This window comes from Manis pentadactyla, chromosome 5, assembly GCF_030020395.1.
Source record: "Manis pentadactyla isolate mManPen7 chromosome 5, mManPen7.hap1, whole genome shotgun sequence".
In the NCBI taxonomy this organism is placed as follows: Eukaryota; Metazoa; Chordata; class Mammalia; order Pholidota; family Manidae; genus Manis; species Manis pentadactyla.
In genome coordinates, this window is record NC_080023.1 from 356,398 (window position 1) to 381,103 (window position 24,706).

Sequence of the window (24,706 nt, forward strand, 5' to 3'; positions counted from 1 at the left end):
AGGTCTGCTCCCTGCCCGTCAGCGTCTTAGTGCATGTGCATTATACACAGAGATACGTTTGCTGTGGGGGAAACCTACAATTTCAAAGCATGTAAGGGCTGAGGGTAATCTTGTGTGTTCAGATATTCATTTCAGTGTTTTTTCCTGTTTATTCCAGGGATGACGTATAGTCTATAGTCTTTGATTATACTTTATTTGTAGTTTAGTGTCACTCTTTTAACTTAAGCCTCTCCTCTGTGCTATCATAAATTCTTTAAAGGTTTTTTTAATGGCTACATATAAGTCTGTCTGTTTAGTTAACCTTCCCTCATGGTTGGACATCTATATTAAGTCCACTTCATGGTTGTAAATAACACTGTAGTGAACATCTTTTTACCAGTCTTTGCCTAAATTTGGGGGTAATTTTGTAAGTATTGATAGCTTCCTTCAAGTCTATCAGGCCAAAGGGATTCTGTGCATTAAAATTTTCTCCTTTGCTGGAGCCATGCCTTTTCTCTTTCATGAATGTGCCACTTCTCGGAGTTCCACTTCCCTGAATTCACTGATTTTGACCTTCTGCAGGTAGGAAACAGGTAACTGCATTTGTTACTCGAGTGAAGTATAAATAGATGGCTCTGGTGTGAGGAGCTGAGTGTCGCTTCTTCAGCAAAGCACAGAGGGCCGTGTGGTTACTCTGGCTGTTCTGACACTTTTCTGTCTGTATCTCTGGCTGTCTTCTGTGGGTCTGAGGTTGCCGGAAGGCTGACCTCCAGCTATTTGGGCTGTTCCTGCCTCTGTTGTTTTCTTACATTGCTCAGTTTCCAGAAACAGCAAGAGTAACTCAAATTCCAGGCCGTGCGTTTTAGGAACAGAGCACCCACCTCCACTGATGGAGGTGATACTTCAAGGGAAAGAGGCGGCGGTTTCTTGAAAGCCCATGGGCCAAAGGGAGGCTCTTTTGGAATTCATGAAGCCTGTGCATCTGCCTCTGCTCTGTAGCAATGGGTCCACTGCCAGACAGAGTTCCTAAACAGAGCGTGACAGCCACACTTTACTATTGGTCATGCCTAGTCCCTCTGGCTCTGAACAGAAGCCAGGAGGCAAGGAGAATTGGAGGAAGGATGGGGGGTGGGTAGGAGCTTCTGGATGGTGGTGGGCAAGCTGTCCACTGCACCAGGCGGCCGCACCTCCCAGGGCCTCTTTCTTCACCTGCAAAATGGCTGTTGGCTATGCCAGCTTGGCAGGTTGTGGGGTTCAACTGCAGTAAGGGGGTGAAAGCATAGCACGGGGCACCTGGGATGGCCTCAAGTACAGATGCAGGTGCAGGTATGATCAGGACTTAGTCATACCGTCGACAAGTATTTGTGGGGCTCACATTTGGAGACTGGGGAAGGGCCAGGGGCAAAATGCACGTTTGGGAGACTAGATCCCACATCTCCCAAGAAGAGACGCAAAGACTGTTCGGTGGGGCAGGAGGCCTCTGTTCTGCGTCCTGTGCCCACCTCCCACCCCACCTGACCTTGGGCCCTTCCCCCTCTCTCTCCCTGGGCCTCAGTTTCCCCTCTGAATAATGAGGGGGTGGGCTTTAGCATCTGAAAGGGTCCTGACATCTGCATCTGGTCAGTCAACCATTTTCCTTGCAAGAGGATGTGTCTGCATTTGGGAGTCGCCACACCTGTCTGCTCCGTGAGACTGGGGCAGAGTGTGGGCTGTTGAGGGGTTGGCTCAGGGGTGCTTTCCATGGAGAGTGACACCCAGGGGAGGGCGACCTTCTCCTGCCTCAGTAACTCAGGGAGTTGGAGGCTCAGCCGTCAGGCCTGAAGAAGCCCCTCTGTGGGCCTCTGAGGAGCCTGGGCATCTCTCCTCGCTGCGGCGGGCTCACCGACCCACTGCACTGCTGGGAGCCGTGGAGAGCTTCCCAGATGTGCCAGGAACTGACACAGCCAGTGGTGCACATTTGTCTGTCATTCCTATTTACTTTGATTCATTTAGTCCTTACCCGACTTGGGGGTCAGGGGGTACCATGAGCCTTGTGGGGACGGGGAGAGCTGGGGAGGGGAGGGAGAGTGCCTGGACTCACCTGAGGCAGGGTCAGCCAGGCCCAGAGGCTACCACTCACCAGTCCTGTGCCCCAGCTGAGGAGAGGGAGCTATAGGGGTGGTGCTTGCCCACCAAGCAGCAGCATTACAGTCCTCAAAGGAGTGTCTGTGGTGAGCAACATTTTGGGAACCTCAGGGTTCTGTGTGCACAGGGAACCTATGGCTTCACCGGGGTAGGTAGCAGCAGAGGTGGGATGTGGCATCCTCCTGTAGTCCTTGTCTCTGTGTCCGAGGTGGGGACTGGGAGGCAGAAGGGCCCTGAGAGGATATGAGCGTGCAGAGCTACACAGTTCATCTCGCTCACTGCATAGCTGACCCTTGAATGATGTGGTGTTCAAGTGCATGAGCCCACTCACATGCAGAATTCTGTCAGGAAATAGACTGGAAAATTGGAGATTCATGACAATTTGAAAAACATTTTCTGTAGCTTCCTTTATTGTCAGGAATATAGTATATTATACATGTAACATATATACGTGTTAATTGCCCATCTATGCTATCAGTAAGGCTTCTGAAAACAGTACGTCACTAAGTTTTTGGGGGTCGTCAAAAATTATATGTGGATTTTCAACTTCAAGGAGGGGTAGATGCCCTTAACCCCCACATTGTTCAGGGGTCAAGTTTATTTTTGTTAGGCTCAAGTTTTGATGAGGATTTATCTTCAACACTTCTGGGTGCTGATGACAAGGGGTAAGAAATGGGCAAAATCACCTTTATGTGACTGATGGGCTTCTGGAGGGCTCTGGGTTGGGGTAGGAGAATAAGGGGCAGCAGGTGGAGAGGGTGGAGAAAAGGCAGACAGATGGTACCAAATGCAAATCTGGGGATCACAAATCTATTTTGGTTCTGGAGTCAGAACAATGGTTCCCAGTTATTGTGAGGTTTTAAAACTCTTTAAGACTCAGAATGAGGGCTGGAAGGGATTTTGAGAGTCACAAGGAACACTGTAAAAGCAGATTTATTAATCTGATATATTAAATTGCTAATTAAGTCAGGCCCAGAGCAAATCTGTACCTTGTGTTTTCTTAAAATAAGCTGGAGAAAACACATTGTGGTTTAAGAACTAGCATTATTTTTTCTTATAACCACCCAGCTTCCCTTATGCACCAAGCCCTGTGAAGGGTGTTAATGTATTCTATTAAGAGATTGTTTTTTTTTAAGATCTCACCCCTCTGGCCATCACAACTAATAGGTGCTAAAAGTTACACAGTGGGGAGAAACATGTCAGGGAGTTCTTTGGTCCAACACTAATGACTATAGCCCAGACTAATCAGTCTTCCATCACATGCTTCAAGCTGCTTTCTGTGATGGAGAGGTTATCCTTCCTGTCCCTGACCCCTCTGCGAGCTCGACTCCATTAGATTAAACTGGTTCCTCTTTCTGAGGTTTCCTCTTAATAACTGTGCCTGGGATAGACCTATGGGTTCTTGGTCGGCAGGAGCCAAGCCAAGTGGAGCGCCCAGGCTTTGCAGTTCCCAGCCACTGGAGTTTTTCTCTTGCCTTGGTATCCCCAGAATATAATGATTTAACAAATATGTAACTGCCTACTATTGGCCAGGCCCAGGGTACACAGCAGTAAACAAGATAAGCCCCATTTGGCTCAGGAAGCCTAGATTCCAGGAGCAGGATGAAGTAGGATCAGTTACCAGCTAACAAGAGTTTTCTTATTCCAGCCTGGCAGGGTCTCCAAAGGAGGTCTGGGATGGGGCATCCGGCTTCTGACCCCTCTTAGCTACTGACAGGCTCTGGGACCTCGGGCAAGTGACTTCACTTCCCCAGGCTTTGATCATAGGCCCTTCTCTGGAGTGTCTGCAACGTTGACATAGGTAATCACACAAACGTTAGTCCAGCGGTTCCCAGGCTTGTCTGCACATTACTGTACCTCACCTCCAGAGGCCGATTTAACTGACCTGGGGCGTGGATTGGGCTTTGGAATTTTCAAAGATCCCCAGGCGACACTAAGTGAGGCCAGTTTGGGATCCAGGGCGCTGGGCACTACGTGACCGTTCAATAACAGAGAATTACCAGAAAAGCCCGTTTTGCAGATTGAGAGACTAAGGCCGGCCCGGGATGATGGCGAACCGACGTCCCGAGGCCGCACGTCCCGGGCCAAGCTAGGTGTCGCTCACACGGACCTCCGCCCTCGGCCGGTGCGGCGGGGCCCGGGTTCCCTGGTCCCCAGGACACCTGCCCGGGTCCGGGTCGCCCATCGATGCGCTCCACCACTCGGCTCCCCAGGCCTGGTCCCTGCCTGCTCGTGCCCCTGCCCCCTGCCGGCCGCTTCCCACTTCCAAGATGGCCGCGGGTGGAGCCGAACAGGTAGGGAGGCGCCTGGCGGGTGTCTGGGGAGTCTCTGCGGACACTGAGATCCCTCAGGCCTCCCTTCGTGGCTCCGCTTGGCTCTCGGGAAGGAAGAGGGTCGGCGACACTGCTCCGGGGCCCGCAGCGGGAGGGCAGGCGGGCAGAGCATCCGGCTCGGGCAGCGACGGGGAAGGCAGTCCGGGCGGAAGAACGGCGGCGGCCGGCGGGGGGCGGGGTTTGGGCGCGCGGGGCGGGGCTTGGGCGGGCGGGGCCAGGGCGCTGTGGGCGGGCCGAGGGCGGGTGAGGGTGCGCGCCCGTTTGTCGCGGGCCGCTCGCGCGCACCTGCCGGCTCGGCCAGCCGCTTGCCGTGCGCCGGGTGTTCTCGCCGCGGAAGTTGCGGGTCCCGAGGGGGTCTGGGCTGCTGGCCCGTGGGTCCCGGAGATGGCGTTGGAGCCGCACTAACTCCGGTACTGCGGGCCTCCGGCGGGGGGCTGACCGCGAGGCGGGGGCCGGGGCGCGGGGCCGCCGCCACCTGCTGCAGCGGCGGCCGGAGCCGGGAGGCGGCCTGAGGGGGCGGGCCAGGCCGCGGGGCCGGGGCCTGCCCGGGCGCCCCCTGCCTGCGCGGCGGCGCGTGCGGCCGGGGGATCCCGGTGCGGCTCGGGCAGCGCTCGGCTCCGCCGCCGCCGGGCGAGACGCGTGCCCTGACGCTCTCCTGTTCCGGAACTTGACGAAAACTTTTCCCCTTCAGACGCGCGGAGCTCTCCGGCCCGGAGAGGGGCGCACTAAGCGGCCCCGCTCGGCCACCGGAGCCGCCCACCTCGGGTTCCCCGACCCCGGAACCCCCATCCACCTCCAGGCCCCCGGGAACCTCCTCCGCCTTGGGGCCCCCAGAGCCCCCTTCCCCTCTGGGTCCTCGAATCCCGGGAATCCCCTCCGTCTCGGGGCCCCCGAACTCCGGGACCCCGTCCACCTCGGAGCACCTGACCCCCTTCCTTCTTGGAGGCTGCGTCCCCGGGCCACAGACACCTGCCCCCCAGTCCTCGGAGACCTGTGCCTGGGGCTCCTCCTCGGTGCGGGGACGTCTGCTCCGCAGGTGGCCCGGCTGGGCGGCGAGCTGCCCGAGAAAGGAGTCCTTGTGGCTCGGCGCTGTGGGGTGAGGCCGTGATGAGGAGGGCTCCCCAGGAAGCCTCAGGACTGGCCCTGCGGGCTCTAGACTGGAGGCCCAGATAGTATTTTAGTGGCCTGATCCTCGCTGGCCATGTGAATCCTTTTTGTCGTAAAAGTGCACAGGGCACCACTTTCTCTGAAGAGGAATTGAAAGCTTAGCTTTGGAAGCTTGTCGGTGCAGGGCGCTCCCGGGCATTGGCTGACTGTGTTTCCGGAGGCCCGCTGACGGGGGAGGTGGCCTGGAGCCCGCCTCTGCAGGATGAGGCCCCTCGCCGCCGTCCTGCCCTTCTAGAGAATGGGCCGTGCCCCGCACTGTTAGGGGCTCTGCCCGACCGGGCCAGTCCTGCGGCAGCCTTAGAACACTTGCTCGTGCTCATTTTATCTGGCTAGTACCAACCAGTGTCTCGAGTTTGGAAATGTCTTCCCGACTTCTTACCCAGCCACACCTGGGTTGCCCCTAACCCCCAACCCAAGGCTGTCCTACTTGTATATATGTTGACCCCCTGAGATTGTGGGCTCCACGAGAGCCTCAGCCCTAATACGAATCTGGCATATACTTGGGGCTCAGGGTTATTGAGTGAATGCTCCCTTTGGGAAACATTAAAGGAGGTAAAGTAACTGGTTCAGTCACCCCGCGTGAGAGAGGCAAGGGTGAGATTCAAACTGAGGCACGTCACTGGGCTAGGCCCTGCTCATCTTAGTGTCCTCGCATGGGCCTGACGGGTTCCTGCTTTGCTGCGCTTTGTCCGGGGCTGGGCTTACTTCATTCTTGTGAAAGTGAGTTTTCACAGTTCTGGCCCAGCCCACCTTCCAACGCTCAGTGTGGTGCTGCCTCACCTTGTTTCCGCAGCAGGCCCCCTGCAGTTCCTCTCCCAGCTCCATCCCACTGGCCTGCTCCTCTCTGCCCCATGGTGAGTTCCTGTCCTTCCAGGCTGCACTCTCTCTCGCTGTGCTCCGTGGAAGCCCCTTTAATGGGAGGACACAGCTTATCAGAGCAACTTAAGTTAGAATTTGTCCCTCGTTGTCATCGTCATGTCCCCATCGCAGCCCAGGGGACTCCTGCCCAGAGTGCTGGGAGGGCTTATGGAGCTTGGAGGCCTCGGAGAAGATTTGTCATCAAAATAGACATTTATACAAAACACATAAAAGAAGATTTTAGGTAACTGAGTATGTATTACCTGAATATTTTAAGGCAGGTGTAAAATCGCTAGGACCTGGATTGTTTAGAATTCTAGGTTGTCAAGCTGGAAGGACCTCATTTTATAAATGGGGAAGTGGATGCCCAGTGCTCAGTTGGTACCACAGAGCAGGTGTGAGGAGAGAGATCAGTGGCAGGAAGAAGCTGTACAGGGAGGCTGTGCAGGCATGGACTGGCTGTGTCTGGGCTTGCATATGCAAATCAGTTGCCAGAGGAGGGGGCCTGAGCTGGCTGGCCAGATCTTTTGCCCGGGAAGGAGTAACGCCAGCCAGCATCTTCTGAGGCTTGGCTTGTGCGAGGCACAGTTCTGAAGGCTTTATGTGGATTTCGTCCCCTCGTCTTGTCAGTTGCCTAATGAGTTAGGGTCTATTGTCCCCATTTCACTACCTGGAAATTTAGACACAAGGAAGTTAAGAAACTAGTCCAAGGTCACACAACTGGTAAGTGGAAGAGCCAGGGTTTGTACCCAGGCAGGCTACCTCCAGAACCTGCATTATTTTTTCACCGTGTATGTTATTTTTACAACTTTTCTGTTGAAGTCTAACATGCACACAGAGAAGTGTAAAAATTGTTAAGTGTTTAGCTTATCAATTGTCACACAGTTTAGTGTCGGTATTCTTAAACACTCCAGTGAGCCATGTATGGGTCTTAATGTCAGACCTGGTTTGAATCCTCTTTCTGTTGCTGTTAATCAGCCACTCTGAATCTCAGTTTACTCAGCAGACTTGTGATGATTTGGGCATGTGATAACACCTAAAATGTTTGGTGCATGGTAAATGTTCAGTAAATGTTTTCTTTCACTAATAATTAAGATTATAAATTACATTGCTTGTTAAGTAGTCTAAATACTTTCTTAACCTGTCAGTTGCCTCTCAGTCATTTTATGATGATTTGTATCGGTAAATCATTCTGTGTAGCTGAAACATTTTGGGGTAGTGGGGTCCCCCTTCCCTGTGCATTGGAAGCACCAAATTTAAAATGTTCCACCTATGCCTTTAAGCAGAGGTGGGTTGAATGTCTGCTCCTTAGGTTGTGAAGGAGCCTTTGGGGACCCTCAACAGTTTAATCCCAGTTTCTGCCTGGTTTGCTGATGGACTGAAACTTCAACAACATTGTGTTGAATTTCAGGTGCCTTCAAATTGCCACTCACCCTCCAGAGGAATAAATTGAACTTCTACAGGAAATTCTTCCCTAGGATTATTTTTATCCTAAACAGTAATCCATATAAAAACCAAACTACCTTTATAGCTGGCTTTTCATTCTACATAATGCAAAGTAACTCATTATTTTAGGCCATTTGTGCAGCAGTGGGAAGAGTAAGCGCTTCATGTCAGATTGGCCCTGTACCACCATACATACCTTAGCTTTTGTGCCCTGGTCTCCTGGGAGATGGTACTGATGGTACCCTTAGCATTCCAGGTCATCGTGGAGGTTACATGGCTGGTGTGTGTGGACACTGAACTGGTGCCCAGCATGTAATGCACATCTGGTGAGCAGAGGCCGCTGCTCATGTTAATTGTTAATGCTGAGACTCTGAGAGCCAGGGAGCCTTGTGCCTGTCTTTCCAGGGTCCTTTCTGCTTAAGCCAGGACCTGAATTAAAAACAGAGACTCCCAGTGGTCGGTGGTTGTGGAGCCTTCTGCAAAGCAGGCTGATTCACATGGCAGATGCCACCTAGATCCATGAGTTCTCCGTGGTGTTAGAACTGAATTTCAGGGGCTTTGCTGGCCTGCTTCTCCTGAACGGTCCTGTCCCCCAGGGTCAACATGAAGGCCTGGTAGGGCCACTGCTCCCTTGGGGAGGCTGGTAATCCCACCGGAATCCACACAGGGAAACATGCAGGGCCCCTGAGAGGCCTTGTGGAGAATGATGTGGATGCTGGAGAGAGGATCAGGTGGGGCCCTGTCTGCAGAACCCTGGGCAGGTCCCTGCTTGTGGCTCAGCCCAGCTCTGTTGTCCCCATCTGTACACTGGCAGAATACAGTCTGCTCTTTCACAGGAGGAGTGAGGGGGAGAGGAGGCGCTCGGTGTCTGCACAAGGGCTGTGTAAAGCAGAGTTTGCCAGCGGGCCTTGGGGTCCCAGCTGCTGCCACAGAAAGGGAGAGGAGACCTTGGGTAAGCAGTGGGCCTCAGTTTCCTCCTCTCTGCAGTGGGGATAATACTTAGCACGTAGGGCTGTTGAGAGCTGTAAAACACATTAAGTGCCTGGTACTCATCAAATTTAGTTTTATGGTGATGCTCTGGGGTTGACAGATGGGTGGCAGAAAGGAGCAGCGTGTGCTTGACTCTGAAGGGTGAGGATAGGAGGTCGGTGGTGGAGCTGGGTTGATGGGAGGCCTGGCAGCACAGGCAAGTACATCCTGCTCAGAGGACCGGGGACTGCAGTGGTGACCCGTGCTGATGGGGGCCTGAGGAGCCGGCTCTCTGAGGGATCCAGAGAGGAGCTGGGACAAGGTGGGCTGCGTGTAGCTACGTGCCCCGGGACAGAGCTTGCTGCCAAAGGATGTCTGCAGGGATGCAGCATTACTGTTCCTTGAAGCCCTAATGGGTGGGTTTTCCTCCTGGAGACTTAACTGTTTGGTTTTGGCTTCATGAACTGTTCCTTTTTTAATGAAGACTTGGTCAAGGGCTAGTCCCGCTGCTTTTTAAGGAAGAGAAAATTAGAGTGTTGTTCAAGATGGAATTGTTTTCCAAAGCCTTATTCAGAATCACTGGCTGTCCACTTTCTGACTTGTGTTGAGCTAAAGATGTGGTTCTGGTGGAGTGGAAGTTGTTGGAGTGTCTTGGGACACTTACCCTCCTTGCTGCCTGCAGAACTCAGTTTTGTGACAGGTAAATAAAATTCAGATGGTCTTGCTGCCTGGAATAAAAACAGTCCTGCTCCTGCCGTACTTGGTGTCCTGTATATTTTTCTCGTGCGGGAGGTGATGGCTGGTCAATGTTACACGTGTATCACATACCTGGGAGAGGGAGAGCCTGGGGGTGCAAGCTGCTGTGGTCCCCGGGCAGGGCCTGGGTTAGCCTGGGAAACAGCTGCAGAGGGAGGGTTTGTTTCACGTTCCTGAACCGTCAAGTGTTGACAGCTTTTCTTGCCATCCGGTTTAGTAGTTTACACGATGCATAGGACGGTCATCGCTTAGCTGCTGACCTGTCTGCACGAGGTGCCGGAACTTGATGGGACAGATTCTCTTCCTCCTCTTGTTACCTCCCCTGCTCACCTGTTCTTGAAACGTAACCTGGTGCTCAGCAGACGTTTCTTGGATAGACTGTCTTTGAAACCTGCCCACTTCGAATGTAGTTGTTACTAGTAATAATTCATCAAATAGATCTTTGAATCATAATCCATGCCAGGCACGGCCAGGCAGTAGTATTAAGAAACTGTTAGCCTTGTGTCTGCCTGGAGTTTAGAAGCCAGTAGGGAGAGACATGGGAACAGCCATAAATACAGGTGGGGTGTGGCCGAGAAAGGAGATGAGGAGGAAGGAGGACCTGCAGCTTCTGGGGAGAGTTGGGGAAGGCTTCTCAGAGGAAGTGGCCTCGGAAGTCTCCTTGTGGCACATGCGACCAGATGCCCAGGGCGCTGATGGCTGAGCTGGGAGCACACCCCAGACCATGGCGCAGTACAGCGGGTTTTGAGAGGTGTGGGTGACAGCACAAGGCTGGTGAGGCTGGCAGGGACAGATCCGGAGGGCCCTGTGCCTGCTCAGAGAATTCAGGCTCATTTTGTTTTTAGAAAACGTGTGACTCTGAGGCAGGCCATCTGCAGCTGGTTTCCCAGCAGGCTTCCAAAGTCCACCCTGCAGCCTGTCTCAAAAGCACGTCCTCTGTGCAGCCTCCAGCGTCAGGCACTGTCGGAAGGCAGGCGCTCTGGAGTGCGGCTTCTGGTTTCAGGCCCTGGCGGTGCCAGGTGGAAGGGCTTGAGGACAGGTGGCCATGGCCCCTGCACACTGGGTTTCAGGGCGTGTTGCAAGCAGAAGTCCTTCTTCCCTCTTCGGGTCATTTCCCCGAACGCTGACACCCTGTTCCTCAGGTCTAAGGAACTTAAACTGGACTCGGAGCCAGCGGAGCCCCAGAGGTCGCTTAGCCTCTCTTTGCAAGAGGCCCCTGGGCTCCTCTCCGAGGCTCCTGAGGCTGAGGCGGCAGGCGGGGAGGAGGGCCACCTCAGGGTGGCTCTTTCCTTTTCTCCATGCTTTCCTCTTTCCTCCCAACTGAAGGAGGGGTCCTCGGCTTACTTAATACACTTGTTATGTGTTCCTGTCTATTCTAGTGTTACATTTGTAGTTTAAATTAATTTTTTTGCAGGTATTTGAGCTATTTATGTGGCTAAAGGAGAGGAAACACACATACATTGGGTGCCTACTGTGTGCAGATGTGTTCACCAAACCTCATTTCATCTATCCTCAGAGCAGCCTGTGAGTTATGTGGTGTCACCCTACTTTACTGCTGGGGAGGAGGGGAGTTGAGGCTCAGAGAAGTTGAGGCATCTCCCCAGCTGGTAAGTGGCAGAGCCGGAGTATCAGTGGGCCTGTCACAGACTCTCCTCTCTGTTTACTGTGGGGATTTTCTCTTAAATTTGTGGCTTTTTGCCAGTTTGGCCTGTTGAAGTTTTGATGGTGTTTTGATAATTCTAATTGCCTTTGATATTGGCAAAGATTAGCTCTTAACTACATGCTAAAAATTTCTTACTATATTTTCCTTTTTATTTAAAAAATGTAGAACTTGCACATTTGCATACACTTTGATCTCCCAGTGTCTTCCGACTCTGAATCCTGTTGTTTGACAGCACGGTTCAGTTCAGGGATTGTCCTAGAGCAGGGTCCCAGAGGTAGTTTTCTATGGCCTTGCCTGGGAGTTGCTCCTGGCGGGGGACTCAGGGTATAAGCTCCAGTCCAGGAAAATTCAGGGCAGTGAGAACCGTGAGACGTTGAAAACCTGTTCATATGTGGTGAGGTGATACCTGGATCCTTTCAGGGGTTGAACTGAGTTTTTGTTTGGTAGGTTAGAGAAGCACTTTATTTTGTGCTACACCTTTATAATTTCATTTATGTATTAAACTCTAATTTTGTTTGTGTTTGCATTTTGGTGTAGTATAGTATAGTTACCTTCTAAGAAAAATTGGTACCGTAACCAATTAGTACAGCACCTTATGAAGTAATCCTTCCTTACTCATTGGATCATATTTTAAGTTTTATTTATAGTTCAGTCTGTTTCTGAATTCTGCGTTTTGATTCATTCCTTCATATTTCTATTTTTACTCAAGGGCCACTCTGTCTGACTGGTTGGTTCCTTCAGTTTGTGGGAGAGAGGAGAATTACCCGCCCCCTCCCCACCACTTTTCCTTTAATGAATTTGCTTTTGCTGTGTTGACATTGAAAGGCAGGCAGGGCTTCCTGAAGGGGAGCAGGAAGCCTCACTGCAAAAGCTAAAATAACACCCAAAGGAGGTGGTTATCATTGTCACTGCCATGCTCCAAAACCTTCACGCTTCCACTGGCTGTTTGCTGATAGCAGCTACCGCCAGAGCCTGCCTGGAAGCCGGGTGTCTGTGGGATGCATTCCCCCTGGTACTCTATTTCGTTCTCCCAAGGTAGTCTAGCGGAGCTAGGATTAGAACCCAGGGATGTCTGGGTCCAGAGGCCTGTTCTTCATGTCCTTCTACTCCCTGAATCAGAGTTAAATATACCACCAGGTTTCTTTACTCTGGACATTTTGAAGTCCAATAGAAGGCAATACAGGATGTACCAGGCTCCTCAGTCTGCTGGGGACCATCCTCCCCAGGCTGGTGTGCCTCCCAGTTCCCTCATTCCCACCCCATTCTTAGGCCAGAGGACTGGGGGCGGGGCCTAGATGTGTGTGTGTGTCACTGACAGCCTTGTCCTCTCTTTTCAGTCGTGTTTATTGTGGGTTTATGGCCTTTATTTTTCCTTTATTATCCATCTTCATTGAGCCAGCCTGTCACCTGGGCTTTTATAACCCCCAAACTAAGCCATTCAACCCCTGTTTGGGGGGTCAGTCCCAGAGATCCCAGCTCTGCCCCCAAGTTAACAGTATAATCATGGACCTATTTCTTAATCTCTCTGAGCCTCAGTTTCTTCCTTTTAAAGGGATTAATGTGCCCTGCTTCATAGACAGGAGTAAGGTGACTGAAACATTTGTGGAGGGCAATGGCTCACTTGGATGTGATGGGGTAATCTCACTGTACGTGGCATACACAGTTTGTCTTGTTTTCTATCTTGATGAAGACATCTTGATTTTTATGTTGTCTCAAAACAAGTAGAACATTGACTTATGTATGGGTTAACCCATACATAACCCATGAATTCACATACTTTTGAAAACATGAAAAGTAAAAACCCCTCTGTGTCCAGCACAGTCCTCGTGTTCCCAATGCTGCCCTGGGGTCAGAGATGTGGCGGCTGGTGGTGGTGGTTGTGATTGTTCTACATATTCTTACCCTAGCTGTGTCCTTTGTTGGGTTGTCCTCCTGTTATTATTATTATTATTTATTTATTTTAATTAACATATCACTGATATACAATCTTATGAAGGTTTCACATGAGCAACATTGTGGTTTCAACATTCACCCATATTATCAAGTCTCCCCCCACTGCAGTCACTGTCCATCAGGGTACTACCATGCTATAGACTTATTCTTGCCTTCTCCATGCTATACTGCATTCCCAGTGACCTATCTTTCTTATGTGTGCTAATTATAATGACCCTTACTTCCCTTCTCCCTCCCTCCCCACCCATCCCCCCTACCCCCTTCCCTTTGATAATCACTAGTCCCTTCTTGGAGTCTGCGAATCTTCTGCTGTTTTGTTCATTCAGTTTTGCTTTGTTGTTATACTCCACAAATGTGTGAAATCATTTAGTATTTGTCTTTCTCCGCCTGGCTTATTTCACTGAATATAATACCCTCTAGCTCCATCCATGTACAATACATTATTTAATGAAATAATATGGGAAATGATGATGTATGAGTGCAAAAAAAAAAAAAAAGAGAGAGAGAGAGAGAGTTGATATTACCATGCAAACTAAGTTGAAAATCTTGTTGAAAATAAGTGGCTACCAAATAATAACTTAGTAAGAATACTTGGAGTACCTAAGACTGCCATTGAGTTCATTGTGAGCAAAACACTGGTAAAGCCTAAGGGAAACTTAGTAGAAATCTAAAGATATGTGTATTCAGATTGTTTTACAGGTGTATTCAAGATGCTGTTTCACTTGAAAGAAACCAAAACTGGACATCTTAGATGATATGTGCACAGTTGGGTTTATATAGGAAAATGATGCAGCGTACCAGTGAAATCATCTGTCATCAAAGAAAAGGCATTGGTCTTAGTAATCCTCCTGTCATTTTATATCATGATAATATATGCTAAAACTAGCTTGTGGTCCTGAATTAAAACTTGGGTATGCAGGACTCTTTTCAAAGATTCTTCCTTTAAAAGGGGCCTGAGAACATCGAGCTGTGCAGCAGAGCAGTGGTACATTTGACTTTTATGTCTACAGTGTAAACTTACATTTTTGTGGTTTTTCTAGTGTTTCCTTGGACCAAGATGACTGATGGAAATCTTTCCACCTCTACAAATGGCATAGCCTTGATGGGCATTCTGGACTGTCGGCCAGGAAGCCACATTCAGAACCTACAACATCTGAATCTCAAGGCACCCAGACCCCTCTTGTCGCCTGAGGATGGGCCCAAGCTGAAACTTGGTGCTTTAGAAGCTCGGCACAGCCTCGAGTCAGTGGACTCGGGCATTCCTACCCTAGAGATCGGTAACCCGGAACCTGTCCCCTGCAGTGTGGTCCACGTGAAGAGGAAACAGTCTGAGTCGGAGATAGTCCCTGAGCGGGCCTGCCAGAGCGCGTGCCCACTGCCATCCTACGCGCCCCCAGCTCCCACGAGCCCTGAGCGGGAGCAGAGCGTGCGGAAGTCCTCCACGTTTCCCAGGACAGGCTATGACTCGGTGAGGCTCTACAGCCCCACCTCCACAGCCCTGAACCGCAGCGATGATGTCTCCATCTGCAGTGTGTCCAGTCTCAGCACAGAGCTGTCCACTGCACTGTCCATCAGTAATGAGGACATCTTGGATCTTGTGGTCACGAGCAGCTCCAGTGCCATTGTGACCCTCGAGAATGACGACGACCCACAGTTTACTGACGTCACCTTGAGCTCCGTCAAGGAAACCCGGGACCTGTGCCAGCAGGGCCTTGTTGATGGAACTGAGGAGGGGAGTAAATTGAAAATATTGGGCCCTTTTAGTAACTTCTTTACCAGGTAATGCCGGCTTTGTCTCCTGGGAAGTTAGGTTTAATTCAGACCGGTTGCATTGTTGTTCTTGTCTAAACTGTGTTGTATGTTTCCTGTCCTGTTGAACAGGCGCTGTGTTGCATAAGTAACCGTGTCTTTCCCAATAGCCCGGATGTTGTCCCTTCCCTGCTTCTGACCTGTTGTGGCTGAGATTGACCCGTAAGGGTCAGTGTTCCCAAATCAGCAACCTTACTTTGTCAGCCTTATCTTCTGAAGGGCTCTTTACACTAGTAACTTGAGTTTTTTGGGCTAAGCAGAGGGTGCTGATGAAGGTGACACCTGTGCTGGCATTTCTGGGTGCCCTGTACTCCTGCCTCGCTGGGTTTTTGTGCTCATGTTCTGGCCCTGGCCCTGTGGCTGGGGTGGGTGTTGTTGCTGCGCCACAGCCACATGCGTCCCACAGATGTCAGGGCCAGGCCTGGCAGCCCACTTCCCCTGGTGCCTCTTCACCCAGGTGCCAAGCCGGGGCTGCTGGGGTCTCTCTGTCTCACCTCAAGCCGTGTGGGGACACAGCACCTGCCTCTTACCTGCACTTCCCTGGTTTTGTTCAGCTAGTGTTTGTGTCCTTGGCTCTGTGCATCAGGTGACATGGAGTAACACGGCAATAGAAATGGCCACAGGTGATGGCTTTGGGTGGGCTTCCAGGCTAGGGGTGGTGGCAGTGGACCCATCAGTCAATCCCTTAAGCAGATGACTTCCAAACGGGTGGAACTCCCAAACTGGGGTGCTATGAGGAAGGGCACAGAGGCTGTGGAGAGAGTGTGTAAGAGGATGGTGATCTGCTTCACATCTGCGCTTCCCATGCTGGGGGCCCAGGGCTGGGCAGGTAGGAGCATTTCTGTGGTTGACCCTGACTGCCGCAATTGTGTGCGCCTGTAGCAAAGCCCTTGTTGGGCTTTGTGGAACCAGGTGTCCCTTGGAGACTGTGATGTGCTGGCTGGAGTCACTTGGGACTTCTGTACTACACTCACTCACTGCTGTCCCATTGCTTTGTCAGCTGAAGGTGGAGACCATCTCAGATGAGTCTGAGACCAGCCCTGAGGGGGAAGGTTTCCGACACAGGCTTTGGTTTTTGGGGCGCCTTCTCTCCCTGGCGCACCAACACACGGGGGTTGTGCTACCATGAGTGGAGTCCCTGGGGCCAGAACTCGGTAAGTCCACAATTGCCTTCGGCAGGAGGAACCAAGGAAGTTTTGGGGAGACTGTCACTATCCCTTCTAGGGCCCCAGCCCGAAACTAGTGTTGCAGTCAGATTTGTGTCAGTGTTTCCAAATTTTCCTGTTTATAAATACCACCTGGGTCCTTTTAAATGTGGCTTCTCAGGATCCATTCCAGAACTCTAGAACCAGAATCTTAGGGAAAAGGCCTGGCAAACAGGTTTTCAGAATCACCTGGGGTTCTTGGCAAATTTGGGAAACTGGTTTGGAATGAGGGTGGCTGGGAACCACCAGCACAGAGGAAAGCTTAGCTTTGGAATTCAACAGATCTGCTCCTACGTCCTAGCTGTGTGACCTTGAACAAGTTACTAAACCTCTGGGTTAGTTTTCTCTTCTCTAAAAGCATTTGTCAGGGCCTGGCACAATGCCTGTCATGTGGTTTGGGTACTCTCTAACGTCCTTGTCCCCGTTGTCTCTGTGCTTTCTGTCTCTGCCCACTCATCTGCAAAGTGGGGAAATGGGACCTACTTCATATGGTGGTCGTGGGGACAGAGCGGGTTCAGACCCAGAGACAGTCAGCTTTGAAGGGTCAGTTGCTTGTTGTGATTATCATGACCTCATCTTGCTTCATCGGCTGCCTTTGTCTTACTCTATGTGTTGGAGTGTCTTCCCCTTTGAAAGGAAATGTCATCCATTACTATAAATCATTTCTAAAGCTACTTCTTTTCCTTTTAAATTAAGGTGTAGTCGACATACAATATTAGTTTCAGTTGTGCAACATAGTGATTCAACGTTTGTACACATACATTGCTAAGTGGTCAGCATAGTAAGTCTAGCTGCCATATGTCCCCATGCAAAGTTGTTAGGGTATCACTGGCTGTATTCCCTATGCTGTACATTGCCTCCTCGTGTCATACTTACAACTGGAAGCTTCTACTTCTTCCCTTCCCCTTCCTTTATTTTGCCATTCCCCTCCCCTCTGACAACACCGGGCTGCTCTCTGTGTCTACGAGTCTGTTCTATTTGTTTTGTTTTGTTTTTCAGATTCGCATACAAGAGATCATACAGTATGATAAAGCTGCTATTTCTAGGAGAGCTTTCACAGCTTTGTGCCACAGAAATCAAATGTCTCCTCTTGGTTTTATTCCTTGTTTCTTGTCTATACCCTAGTTTTGATGGCTGTGACATTATTATTATTATTATTAATTTTTTTCTTTTTTCGTGTCTTAATGACCTTTTTCTTTTTATTGAAGTATCGGTAATAGACAATCTTATGTTGGTTTCAAATATACAGCACAGTGGTTCCACAGTTACCCAAGTTATTAAATCCCCATCCCCTCCAGTGCGGTTGCCATCAAGCAACCTGGTAAGACGTTACAGAATTATTAACTGTATTCTTGTGCTGCACTACCATCCCTGTGACCAACTTACATTGTAATTGAGAATTTTCGTGCCCCTTTATCCTCTTCCCCTTGGTATCCACTAGTTCCTTCTCGGTGGCCATGAGTCTACTGCTATTTTGTTCCTTCTGTTTTGCTTTGTTTCTATACTCTACAAATAAGTGAAATCATATGGTATTTGTCTTTCTCCACCTGGCTTATTTCACTGAGCATAAGTACCCTCTAGATACATCCATGCTGTAAATGGGAGAATTTATTTTCTTTTTATAGCTGAATAATACTCCATTGTGTATATGTACCATCTCTTCTTTATCCATTCATCTATGGATCTACATTTAGGTTGTTTCCATATCTTGGCTATTGTAAATAGTGCTGCAATAAACATAGGGGTGCATATGTCGTTTCGAATCAGGGATTTTGTTTTCTTTGGGTAAATTCCTAGGAGTGGAATTCCCGGGTCAAATGGTATTTCTATTTTTAGTTTTTTTCCATATTGCTTTCCACAATGGTTGCACCAATTTACATTCCCACCAGCAGTGTAGGAGGATTCCGCTTTCTCCACATCCTTGCCAACATTTGTTGTTTCTTGTCTTGTGGATGTTGGCCATCCTAACTGGTGTGAGGTGAGATCTCATTGTGGTTTTAATTTGTATTTCCCTGATGATTGGTGATGTGGAGCATCTTTTTATGTGCCTTTTGGCTGTTTGTATTTCTTTGGAGAAGTGTCTGTTCAGGTCCTCTGCCCATTTTTTAATTGGATTATTTGCTTTTTGTTTGTTTTGGGTGCGTGAGCTCTTTATATATTTTGGATGTCAACCCCTTATCAGATCTGTCATTTATGAATATACTGTCCCATACTGTAGGATGCCTTTTTGTTCTACTGATGGTGTCCTTTGCTGTACAGAAACATTTTAGTTTGATGTAGTTCCACTTGTTCATTTTTTGTTTCCCATGCCTGAGGAGATGGGTACACGGAAAAATTTCTCATGCTTATATTCAAGACATTTTTGCCTGTGTTTTCTTCTAAGAGTTCTATGGTTTCATGACTTACATTCAGGTCTTTGATTCATTTCGAGTTTACTTTTGTATATGAAGTTAGACAATAATCCAGTTTAATTCTCTTGCACATAGCTGTCCAGTTTTCCCAGCACCAGTTGTTGAAGAGGTGTGACATTATTCTTGTAAGCCATTATTAAGTGCCATTGGGAAGCAGGTGGAATAATAGTGACAAATCAATCAAAATATTGATATCATGGGCCAAATGTAGTGAGTTTTTTGTTGTGAAGTTTTAAAGTGTTAGAAAAGAGTTTCAATCAAGAATTCTTTGAGGGGAGAAAAGTGTTCTCTGTTGAAATGTTTGGAACCCACTAAACATTTTACAGGTGAGTAAATTTACAGGAGAGTTGCAGAGAGAGACACAGTACACAGTAGGCACTCAGAGGACTGTGTGAGTTTTGTGGAGGGCAGAGTGGGGGCTAGAGCTGGTCCTTTGGGGTCTCCAGCCCAGGCTTCTGAATCATCCTTTGTCTCCACTTTATCCCATTGAGCCCAGTGACTTCCTTTACCCTAGTGACTGGGTGTTCTCCTCGTCCTCACTGAGACAATCTCTTAGGTTGTAGAAAGAAGTGTGAGTGGTATTGTGGAAGGCTCTTCTAGGAGGATGGGGCTCAGAGGAAGGGGTGGGGAAGGTCAGGGAACTTGTGGCCTGAGGGCCAGATCTGTTGGTACCCCTGACTGCTCGGTGAGGGCAGCCTGGAGAGGAGCAGCAGAGGGGTGACAGGCTGGGCCTGGCCATGGCCCTGGGGAAGTGCAGGTTTCCGGCTCCCCTTTGCTCAGTTGGTTCCTTCTTCCTCAAAGCTATAATGATCATCGCCATGCAGACTCCACTCTGAGCTTAGAGATAGTCGCTGCCTTTCAGGAGCTTACAGCTGGTAGGGGAGACAGAGCAGACACTGTGGGCGGGGTGGGCATGAGGGCACCACGGGGATGAGAGTGTGTGTGGGGCGCCCAGGTCAGGAGTGCTGGTTCAGAAGTGGGGCTGGCTGTGATATCCTCCTTAATAGCTGTGTGACCTTGGGCAAATTACTTCATCTCTCTGAGCCTTAAATGGGGCACAAAACTGCAAGGTTAGAGATCAAAGAGGCAAAGCATTTAGCACGCTTCCTGGTACTATGGAAGTGGTAGCTATCTATGACTCTAACATAAATTTTATCATTTCTGAAAAATGTTTTCTAAAGCTTTCTCTAGTTCTTATCCTAATATTGTGCTTATTTCAGTCTATCCATTATTAGAAAAGTTAGATCAGGATTTCTCTACTGTTGACATTTTGGGCTGCGTGAATGTTTGTTGTGGGAGCTTCCTGTGCACTGAAGGCTGTGGAGTAGCATCCCCGGCCGCTGCCCACTAGATGCCAGTAGCTGCTCTAGTTGTAACAACCAAAAATGCCCTCAGGCGCCGTCCAATGTCCTCAGGTGTGGAGTGGACAAACCCACCCAGCCTTTGAGAACCACTGAGCTAGCGGTAGGAAATGTTAGCATTTAATTATTTCCTTGGAGGACATTTACTAATGTCATGGAATTTGAGCAGGAGCTCCATCCTGTATAGAGGAGCGGGCCTGTGAGCCCAGTGTGGTTTAACAGTGTTTATTTAGAAACCCAGACAGCACATAGGAGAGGAATTCGGTAACACGCTTCTTTTCCCAGGAGACAGGGCTTTTGCTGTGAAGCCAGGGTTTAGGGCGGCTCATCTGCACTGGCTCTGACTCCTGCTGTCTTCCTCCCTGTATCTCTGTCTGAAGCTCTTGGAAGCCATGAGCTGAGTATCCCATGCTGAAGAGAGATGCTTGAAGTGCATTCAGAGGCTGAGAAGGAACTTGCCAAGTGAAGACTGGGGCAGGGGAACAGCTCGGGAAGGCGAGTTAGCCCACCAGCCGGGTGGATGCCATCAGAGACTTGTGACAGCCAGAGTCCTGGGCACAGGCAGTGTCCAGTGCATGCCGAGCGCCATTCTCAGCCCTTTTACGTGGTTGCCTTGTTTAATCTGCAGCAGCCACATGAGAGAGTGTGGAGTGGTACATCCCTCCTCCAGACCACCTTCTTTCTAGGGTGCCTTTCTGTGCTGTGGGGCTGAGGAGTTAAACATGCGCATTTCTCAGTCTCTTGTAGCTAGGGTTCTCCATGTGAATTGTGACCATTAGATTTCCCCGTTTACGAGGGATTTGAGGCAAAAGTTAACTGGAAACCATTTTTCTCCCCCTTTTGGCTGTTGCCTGCTGTTCAGTGATGTCACAGAGATGAGTGGCTCTCCTGCAGAGCTCCGAGCAGCTGTGGTGGAGGAGGTGTGGAGAGGCGAGGGGCGGCTTCCCTATCCTGGTGCATGTTGGATCCTGTAGTTGCAGGGGCAGCTCAGCTGTAGCAGCCCCCATGGTGTGTCAGTTCTGTATTGTTCAGGGAGCCATTCCTGGGGCCTGGTTTACAGCCGACTACTTCTGCCCTTACAACGATTTTGCGATCATCTAATTCCTTGAGTTAAATCCCTTTCTGCTTAAAATTCCTAGAGTGGTTTCTCTATCCTGCACTTGAAGCTATGTATTTGGGTAAGTACTGTAAATAATTCTTATTTACAGGTGAGGAAACTGAGGCAAGGGGTGGCTAATTAGCTTGCAAGGAATACAAAGGTGATACAGGATTTTGGGAACAAGTAAGTTAGCATTTGAAAGCACTGCTGGGATTAAATGGGGAAGAAATGTACATGGGTATGAAGCACTAGACACATGGCAGGCATGTTAATGGCTATTCCATATATATATATATATATATGTATATATATATATATATATATATATGTATTTTGCTTGACTGTGGTTTTCTATTGCTTTGACCATTTTAGAATTAGCATAGTGAATTGAGGTGTAATATTGTAACTGACTTTTTTTTTTTTAATTGGAGTGCCCTTGATAGACAGTCTTATGTTGGTCTCAAATGTACAGCACTGTGGTTCAGCAGTTACCCGTGTTACTGAGTCCTCACCCCCTCTAGTGCAGTCACTGTCAACGTAGAAAGATGTTAGAGAATCTTTGACTATATTCTCCATGTTGTACTACTGTCCCTATGACCAGCTTATATTGTGATCATGAATTATTGTGCCCCTTTATCCCCCTCCCCCTCAACTTGCCCCAATCCCTCCCCCTTGGTAACCACTAATCACTTCTCAGTGTCTGTGCGTCTACTGCTGTTTGTAACTATGAGTTTTCTACAGAATCTGCTTGCTAAAATGTTTCTGGTAACCTGACCTGTTGTTAGGTCACCTGCTGTACGTCTGAGCTCCTGATGTGTGTGTGTGGGCATGTACGTGCACCCCTGTGATCTCTGGGACGGAGCACTGGTTGGTGTTGTGTTGACCTAGCTGTTTGCCCGGCGTGGTGTCCTGCCAGCACCCACCTCTCTGGGGCTTAGTGTCTTTGTTTGCTAAATGAGCTGAGGGTGCCTCCCTCACAGAGCTCCAAAAGGAAAGGAGCAATCTGAGCAACAACGGGTTGAGCTCCAGGTGCTGGCGACCCGGGAAGCAAGAAGGCATGAAGATGGGCCAATTAGTGCTAGAGGCCATTGTGTGTTGCGCTTTTCTGACCTTGTGGGAGTTTTGTTCAGCGCTGGTCTAGATAGTCTAGATGACATTTGTGATTTTATTTTCAACCACTGTTCTCATATAAAAGCAGCACACAATGGCTGTGAAAGACGTGAATCAGTGAGGAAGTGTTTGAAGCCAAGGGAAGCCTGCAGAAGGACCTTCCACTGGGACCCTGGGGGAGGAGAGGGAAATGGAGCGAGGGGGCCTGCTAGTAAGGCAGTCCTGTGGGGAGGGCCGACCTGCCTTCTCCTCTGGGTTGGGGTGGTTGCCGCCTTGCACTGGGTTGTGAATCTCATGTGAGGTCCTGTTTAACACAGCCGTGAGCTCTTGGGCACGTTTCAGCGCCCAGGGATGTTCACACAGTGCAGGTAGAGAGGTGTGCTGTCTGGCGTGGAGACAGAGAACTGGTGGGGATTCAGAATCCCGCTGCAGAGCCTGAGATGTACATTTATCTGTCCCGCCTTTCAGCTTGGTGGCTGGCCAAGTTGCTTTGTTTTCTGAACCTTGGTTTCCGCATCTCAGAAACTTCAATAAAGAGGCCGTGTGCGTGTGAAGTGCTGGGTGCAGTGGTTGCGCTGCGCTCTCGCTAGATTTCGCTAGGGATCTCTTCTCCCTGCTTATTGAATGAATGAATGAGTGCTAGTAAGGGCCAGCTTGCCCAGGATGGGAGCAGTGAAAAGGGAAAACAGAAACAAAGGATTTAATCAGTCTTGAAGGGTGAATGCGATTTCTTTTCTGTTACTAATTGCTTGATTAAAGCCAATTCTCTACTAGATGTTGAACTTCAGGGAACAGAAAAGTTTCTGTATCCCAGCTGTATTTGGGTGATGTGTTTTCCTAACCTTGGGTGTGTTAGGAAGCTGTGTATCTTAGGAAAGAAACCTTTTAAGTGCAGCCACTTTTTGTTGGGTGCTGACATTGAAATTCTTTTGTTCCTGGTGGGGAGGGCAGGCCCTTTCACTGTGGAGTGTTATAGCGTCAGTAACGTTCAGGAGTGTCATGAACTGAACCAAGAAGGAACTTGAGCCTGCACGTCTATTTTTATGTCTTGTTCAATAGTCAGATCATGTTCCTGATAAACCTGGAAGGCCATGCTGATTTCTCTGCAGTGTTTTTGCCCTGGCTTCTCTTCTGGAAGGGGTTGATGTCCTTAGAAATTTCATGACTATATGCAAAGTAGTTCTGGGACGTGGGAGAAATGGAGAATGGATTTGTTCTTTGCTTGATTCATTGGTCTTCCTGAGTTTAGGGAATGCCCTCCGTGTATGGTACTATCAGACACTGTGTCTTTATGGAAACTCTCTAATTTCTGTGTTTAGGTACCTTATCCTTCATTCTGCCCTTGGTGAGGTTATGCTCAGCCTGGAGGGGTGATTCAGTATGAAGTGCTGGGCTCTTTATGGGAGTATAGGAGTTTGTGGAGTTTTGAGAAACCCACAGGTGGACCCATTCCTGCAGAGGTTTTCCAGCCACCAGCTACTTCTTGTAAATTACCTTCCCTTTGCTCAGGTGGGCATAAAATCTGTTCTACTTAAGAAATGTTAGTGCAATAACACATTGAAAACTCTTGCTCTATTTTCTACCTTGAATAGTGCCTAGTTTAGAAACATTCCAAAATGTTTACCTATTAATTTTGTTTTTAGAACACTAAATATTTGGTATAGCTGACACGGAGTTCTTTCATGCCTGCTGTATTTTTCGTCTGCACACACTTCTTACTAGATTGCCATGTCACGACAGCCAGTCCTGTCGATGTTCGTGAGCTGAGTTTGTAACTCCAGAGTTGTTTCGATTCCAGTTTTGCTGATTCTTTATTGTGAGTAATTGTGGTTCATCTCAGGACTCCTGTAAAGCTCTGTGTGTGGAAGAATGAGGAGTCACCCAAGTTCGCTGGGCAGCTGTTCTGGGCCCCGAGGGTCCAGCTTTCTCATTGATTTCCCTTTGCTTCTGCAGAGGCTTTGAAGCCCCATGTCTGTGTACAGAGGGTTTGGAGTTAAGTCCTAATGTCCTTTAGGCTTCAGACTAGGGTGCTATAATAATTTCCTGCCAGGGTGGAGATGGGGAAAAGTGCCCCCCCACCCCCCAGCCTTCCACATCCCATGGAGGTGGAAGTGAGCCCGGCCTGAGGAGGAAGGCAAGGGCGAGAGCCAGTGAGGTGAGGAAGAATCTCCCGGGGCAGCCCTTGCTCTAGCACCTGCTAAGTCCTCATCCTTCAACAGATTTCATTCCTTTTAGAAGTACCTGTGAAAGCAGGTTTTTTAAAATTAAGATATCATTGATATACAATCTTATGAAGGTTTCATATGAGCGACATTGTGGTTTCAACAGTCACCCATATTATCAAGCCCCGCACCCCCCACCCCTGCTGCATTGTAGTCACTGTCTGTCAGTGTAGTAAGATGGACTGTACTTATTTTTAGAGCAGAAGAAATTGAGTGGTGGTCAAAATTCATGGGGCAAACA

General features: G+C 49.3%; 1 protein-coding gene across 10 annotated transcripts in view; it reads left to right on the forward strand.

Moving 5' to 3' along the window:
* Positions 1 to 24,706, forward strand: part of LOC118930278 (TBC1 domain family member 14) — a 220,129-nt gene that overhangs the window by 115,413 nt on the left and 80,010 nt on the right. For 8 of the 10 annotated variants that reach the window (XR_005031980.2, XM_057501986.1, XM_057501984.1 and 5 more), the window contains one exon: positions 14,289 to 15,027. Coding sequence is in view for 9 of the 10 variants with exons in the window: in XM_057501986.1 (XP_057357969.1) it covers positions 14,289 to 15,027 (739 nt within the window). In the remaining variant the exon portion in view is untranslated. Of the gene's footprint in view, positions 1 to 4,684; positions 4,847 to 14,288; positions 15,028 to 22,130; positions 22,361 to 24,706 lie in introns of those variants that run through there. The other 2 variants (XM_036921368.2, XM_036921371.2) reach the window with 2 other exon arrangements.